Genomic DNA, 6,624 nt, shown 5'->3' with positions numbered 1-6,624 from the left:
CCGAAAGGGCCAAGATCAAACGGCTATTTAAAAACAGATCTAACGACAATACGTCCACGTAATACAGTAAACCTCCATATATCCCATTCCCACGCGCCCGCAATACATGCGGGGACAACTGACCTTTGCATAAGGTGGAACTCACCGTTTAGATGACAAGGCGCAAAAAGGAGGCTGGTAGACTCATCCAGCACGCCACATCCATACGATGAAGTGGGCTACTGCAAGTTTCTAACCGTCCATTGTTTTGAAGCAAGGATGGCTCACCTCAAGAGAAAATCCTCAGGATTTTGTTCCAGATCATCAGTAATGTCGTACCTCCCACATTACGAACGGCTCAGATGTCCCCAGATATGCCAGATTAGCACGTTGAAGGTGGGGCAAACGTTAGAAAGACTAGTCCCCTAAAATGTTACCATTATCAGGCGCGGGCAATTTTGAGAGTTTACCACCGATTATTAAATTACAACAACCCATCCACTGTACGTTAATCCTCTCAGACAACCCAAGAGTGTGGGCTCCATAGGAGAAAAAGTCTTCCTCTTTTTAACCTTTCGAACCATCCATTTGGAGGCCATGAACCGGTTACTCAGTGTGGTTGCCTAAGAATACTCCATCGACGGTGGGATCCACTAGTTCAATGGTCTGGATTGACATATAATATATGCCAACTTCTACGATGGCGGCTCATCACCGTCCAATTAGCAGTGGCAAACTCAAAACATAGTACGGCCCACCTATCATGATAGTACATAGTTGGGTGATTGTTGAAGTATATCATGTCCTGTTCTATGGATTCTGCCGTGCAATACTGTCGTGTTTTATTTTATTTCTTTAATTTTCATTTAATGAATTTGTATGCTGCAAGAGGAGTTTTTTGGTACGCGGCAGAGTATCACTATCCACACACATACACGGTGCCACTGTACACGTGTCATTCATGTACGAAAGTCCAAATCATTCAAATCAGGGGTTCCTACTATAGATGGAACGTAATTCAGAAATTAAACTGATATAATACTTCTAATAACATCAAACTGGAATCACAAAAATTTCAACCGTTGAAATTTAGTAAACAAATTTCTGCTAATTGAGGGTCAGGATCATCCCATCGATCTGTTTTTTGGGATATGTTCATCTATAGTGGGCCCCACGGTTAGAAATGTTTAATTTGAAGTTCATACGTGCTACGTACAAAGAGGGTGTGTGCATGAGTGTCGATGATCGCTCGCACTGCCCCCAATTACAAATGTTCAGTACGCCATTACAACAAGTTCTCGTGCCAACCTGGAACATTTGTGGACATCCGAGCTGTGATGAAGATGGACCCATCTGTTCATATGATCTGGCACAACGGTCGGGCTTGTCCACACATTAGACGGGTCACCACCGTATAAAAGCTATGGACAGTTTAAAACAGCTTTACAACTGTAGTGGTACCATCCAAACCTACATGTGCGTCCGGTTGATGAGTGGACTAACCAGATTTTTTTCACCGCTTAATTTCTTTTGTAGGACCCACATCATGCACAGTTCAAATAACCTACACATTTACTCAGGATGCAGATTGGGTGTGGTGGCCCCAACACCATTTTGTTTGGTGGTGTTAGAATGACACAGGATTTGATTTGGTCACATGCTACTATTACATATGATCCCGACTCAACATAACTACTTCCCAACATGCTTTGAATGGCCCATGTTACATATGACCCGACTCAACATAACAACTTCCCAGCATGCTTTGAATGCCCATATCATACACCAAGCACTCTGCTCAAGTAAATACCTCCACGTGCCGACACCCTAGGGCGATATTGTGGGATTTTATTGGCTATCTGTGGTTGTGACAAATGGGGCCCATGGAAAATATGTTTGAAAGTTATTAGGTCCAGGACCCATCTCCTACAGTAGCACTTGGCCTAATCATCTCCTACAATAGCTACTAGTTGTCTGGATCACCCTACAATCTGCTTTCTTTTGCTTGATGGTTGTTTTTTTTTTTTTTTTTTGGTTAGCTTGTTAGTACACACCCACTGTCAGTACATACTCGACCATTAGCCACTCCTACTAAGAAATCGATACCAAGACCTCAGCGTTGAAATCAGTCTACCACTTGAGCTATGTATCAGGGTGTTTTCTTTTGCTAGATGTTAAGGTACAGTGGAAGGAAGCTATCAAGTTATCAGTCGGTCAATATTCAAGTACTGCTAGATTTCTTACCACTTGGATTGAGCATTGTCTCCACCAGCATAAACACGTCATGGTAGAATTTGATTGGATAACAAACCATTGTTAGAAATTGTTCTAGCCGAATACAATTTTAAAACACACAAAAGTATGGGCCTCATTTTTTATATTGATCTATCATATGCACTATCCAATCCTACTCCTAATTCTTATGTTTCTTTATCGTTTATTCTTATTAACAAGAATATAATTTTCCTCACTAATATAACAGTGTCAAACCTGATATGGCCTGTATACACGTGGGACATGCGCACACATGCGCTTGTTGTACACCACATTGAAAGGGAACTGATATCTTCACATACTCCAACTGATCTACTGACCCCACCTTGTTTGTTTATGGAATTGGAATGGTGCAAAAGAATACCAGTCAATTCTCAGAAGATAAAAGAAAAAAATAAAAAGAAGAAAAGGATGGGTGTAAATAGTGGCTGAGCATAGCAAATGATTGCGTATTACATTGGATTAAAAGATCTTACCATGATAAAAATTAAAAGAGTGAAAAATGGCATGGCAAGTGCACCCTCGTGACTCAAATCCACCAAATTCACACAACTTGAGCCTATTATACACAGAAAAATAATACAAGACTAGGGACCAATGATCACAACCGTCCAAAAGAGCTCGTTAGGTTGTTGGGGAGAGAAGCCATTTGGTGAAGCTTTGAAGTGTTCTTATGTCCGCTCTGTAGTGCTTTTGTGTGAACTCTAGCAAAGCGGACCATGTGAAATCCGGGTACTTCCTTGGACCATCTCTGCCCACAAGATCCTGTGGTGGGCTCACCACCTTGTCTTCTTTTGGGCACAGGAAGAAAGCTAGGGATATCCTCTCCTTGTGTCTGTTCACCACTGCCCTATGCAGGCAGCTCTTGTAGGTCCCATTTGACAACGCCTACAACAACCAAACAACATACCATTAATATATAAATGATAGAAGATGGCCCACTCAAACCACTACCATACATGTATCCTTCATTTCCTTGTGTCTTTTTCTACTTTGATCAAAACCCACATTACCAATATGATTATCCTCTCTTAAATTGCAGCTAGTTAAGCACACCCCAACATTTGATTGCACCGTCTCTCCATCAAATCATCTCATCTCCATGATACTTAATTACCCAATTTGCAGATTTGTGCTTCGGCAGACATGATTACAGTAATTTGTCTTTGACTGTTAGACAGGGGCCTAGTGAGAATGCTGGCTCACTTTCATCCTTCCCTTCCTAATGTATCTTTTCATACATGGATTAAAACCCTCATTAGCAATTATATGAATATTGTCTCTTAATCACAGTAATAAAGTGCACCGAAACACTAGATCATGTCGTCTAACGATGATAATGTCATGTCTCATTGATAATCAACTACCCAAATAGCGTATTAGTAATTTCAGTAGCTTAAATAGAGTATTAGTCATTTCAGTAGCTAATCTTGTTGCTAAAGAAGAAGAAGATGAATTTACCATGAATGTGTCACCGATGTTGATGACTAGAGCTTCCGGCCTCGGTCGAATGGAGTGCCATTTATTATTGGAGAATACTTGTAGGCCCCCCACTTCATCCTGATGAAGAATGGTAAGCGAAGTTGGATCGCAGTGGGGCCCAGTTCCAAGCGTGAGCGATGGCTCCTGGCAAGGAGGGTAGTAATTGCATCTCATGATGGAGCTACTATCTTGAAAGAATCTCTTGAAGTGCAAGCGATCCACTCCCAAGCTTATAGCAAGTAGTTCCATAATCACTAGGGAAAGTTCCTTCATTGCTTCACAGTATCTTTGGTAAATCAACCTACATAAACAAGTCCTAGTTATGTTAGATATCCTTCATTTATTTTTATTTTTTTTTATTTTAAATACAAGCGCACACACACCCCACACACTCACGCTAGTGGAATTTCACCACCTATGGGTACTCGAACCCTTGACCGGGTACCCCCCGAGCAAGAGTAAGGACCCAATAGATATCCTTCATTAGATTTTTGAATCAATGCAAGTTAGTGTAATACAATTCAAGTGTGAAACTTACCCTGTTTGCTCAGATTCTTCTCCCAATACAGACGTGAAGTAGTCAGCCACGATGTCATGAGGCCCGTTTTCATGATACCCAAAAGAGAGAGTTTCTTTCCAAGGCAGTTTGGATGTGAACCGATCCGCGTGCGCGCCTGCATACCCCCACATGCTACCGGGCTTTCTCCGGGCTCGGAGTTTGTGGGTAAGTGGCAGCTTGAAGAAGGAACCTATGTGGTCACGTGCCTCCCGAATGAGTGATGCATCCACACCGTGATTGGTGACTTGGAAGAATCCATGCCGTTGGCATGCTTCGCTAACAAGGCTTATGGCACGAGATGTCGCGGCCTTGTCGCCTCTGAGGAAATCTTGGAGGTCTACCACTGGTTCATTAAGTTCTTCTAATGTGTGGACACGATCTCCCTGTGGCCAGATGAACTCTCCAGGTATGTTGGGCTGCTTTTCAATGAAAGAAGGGTCGAAAACCATGGAAGTGTGGTCATTGTGGTTTTGAAGTTCTAAGGGAGGAGAAGAGAGGAGGGTGGTGGCACTCGAGTCCATGGGGTGAGACACATTTCAAAAAGCTGAGGAGTAAGATGAGGTATTTGTAGAAATCAAAATCCAAAGGACTAACAAGCCAACAAAAGACGCAGTGGGACAGACTACTATAAATCTGTCCTACCACATCTTTTAGATGGTGGTGACTCATCCATTTCACACGTTGCATACATGTAAGTCAATCCCAACAGTGGAAATTCAGTCCAACCTTTTTTTGTGGATGGAAAAATATCCCTAAATATCATATTGATTAGACCATCTTCAACATCTGACATGGGCTGTTGAATTCAGTAGGCTGTTGGACTCTTTTTTTTCCTCGAACGTACATTTCACTGGCGATAATTGGATGGTTGTGATCGTCTGATGAGTACGATTTTTGAAAGATACCCCATCCACAATTGGACCCATAATTTAGACGGTCGGGATTGGGATTTGCATATATGTTTGCAACGTGGGTAATGTGCGAGTCACCACAAATGGTAAAAAAAAACGTGGATCGGAGCATAGACACAAGATATAAATAGAATATACGCATTTGGACCTTTGGAATGTAGATAGGGGGAGAGTAAAAAAGGGGTGGAGGGAATGAGAGGAGATAGGCCAAGAGCCGTCCATTGGTGAAGTCGAAGGAAGTGTTGGAATCTTGTTAAGCTGCCAACAACAGAGACGAGGGACGCCCTTTAACCGCTTTGGTCATTTTACCAGGACCAATAATCACCCGTGCAACAGACAACACTGGATATTTTCTACCTTCTTTTTTTTTTTCTTTTTTTTTTTTTCCTGTTTCTGACGAGGTTGTCCTATTTCAGATGAAAATGCATGTTTCCAAGGGACTCGGATTGCGTAGTGTAGCACACAGCCCCCACCTTGGTGTTATGTGCTGCGGTAAAAGCTCTGTGGTCCCATCATGATGTTTGTGTTTTATCCACACCAACCTTCCATTTTAACACAGCTCATTTTAGGGCATGAGCCAGAAAATGGGGAAGACCCACAGGAAACAATGGTAGCTGAACGCCCACTATTAAAAACTTCATAGGGCCAACTGTAATGTTTACTTGCCATCCGACCTTTTGATCAGGTCACACAGACCTGGATGAAGGAAAAAATTCAAGTATCAGCTTGATCCAAAACGTTTGTATCCCTAAAGAAGTTTTTAATGGTGAGCATTAAATCATCACTATTTCTTATGGTGTGGTCCACCTGATATTTGTATATGCCTCATTTTTTAGATCATGCCATAAAATGAGCTGGCAAAATGGATAGACGGCATGGAAAAAACAAGCACATCATAGTGAGCCACAGAACATTTCCAGCAGCACACAGGCAATCCAAGTCCATTTCCAGGGGATCCAAATAACATAAGGTAGATTTACCACAATCATCTAAACGCCCTTTTGGATGGATGTGAGTGGTCTATTCCAAACTGACTTCTTTATTTATTTTTATTTATTTTGGACCCTTTTGAGACATAACTACAAAAACACCCAAACTCCCATGTAATATAAGAGATCTCTTTGGGCCTTTTTACAGACTTCTTTACGAAAATACCCAAACTTCAATGCTAATCTATCTCTCTCTCTCATTTATCAGCTTGGAAAGGAAAAGCTGCCTAAAATGAGTTAGATCTCGGTTTCCAACCTTATTTTGGCTTCCCAAAAATAATGGTAACAAAAAGAAAAAAAAAGAAAACAAATACTCCCATCTTGTGACCCGCTGAACTGTGCATTATCCACAAATGGAAGTAAAATAACATTTTTATTAAGGCCATACAAAATAATTCCAATATGTTGGCAAGAAAAAAAATTTATGAAC

The 6,624-nt window shown here is 41.5% G+C and overlaps 1 protein-coding gene across 1 annotated transcript; it reads right to left on the bottom strand.

The window, feature by feature from the left end:
* Positions 1-2,665: 2,665 nt before the first annotated feature.
* On the bottom strand, positions 2,666-5,124 carry LOC131236565 (gibberellin 20 oxidase 1-D-like). The gene is made up of 3 exons (XM_058233833.1): positions 4,274-5,124; positions 3,715-4,036; positions 2,666-3,141 (listed from the first exon to the last, which is right to left on the bottom strand). The coding sequence occupies exons 1-3, from the start codon at positions 4,813-4,815 to the stop codon at positions 2,878-2,880; spliced, it is 1,128 nt and encodes a 375-aa protein (XP_058089816.1). The 5' UTR covers positions 4,816-5,124; the 3' UTR covers positions 2,666-2,877.
* Between the last annotated feature and the right edge of the window lie 1,500 nt (positions 5,125-6,624).

Source organism: Magnolia sinica, chromosome 2 (genome assembly GCF_029962835.1).
Source record: "Magnolia sinica isolate HGM2019 chromosome 2, MsV1, whole genome shotgun sequence".
Lineage (NCBI taxonomy): Eukaryota > Viridiplantae > Streptophyta > Magnoliopsida > Magnoliales > Magnoliaceae > Magnolia > Magnolia sinica.
The sequence above is the reverse complement of the archived record's forward strand: the minus strand, read 5'-3'. Positions and strand labels throughout refer to the sequence as shown.

What these genes read in the sequence shown, in the direction of transcription:
- LOC131236565 (XM_058233833.1), bottom strand. Translation starts at nt 4,815, where the DNA reads ATGGACTCGAGTGCCACCACCCTCCTCTCTTCTCCTCCCTTAGAACTT. An exon ending in GAAGAATCTGAGCAAACAGG is followed by an intron (nt 4,037 to 4,273) that starts GTAAGTTTCACA and finishes TTGTTTATGTAG; the next exon opens with GTTGATTTACCAAAGATACT. An exon ending in ACATCGGTGACACATTCATG is followed by an intron (nt 3,142 to 3,714) that starts GTAAATTCATCT and finishes TGGTTGTTGTAG; the next exon opens with GCGTTGTCAAATGGGACCTA.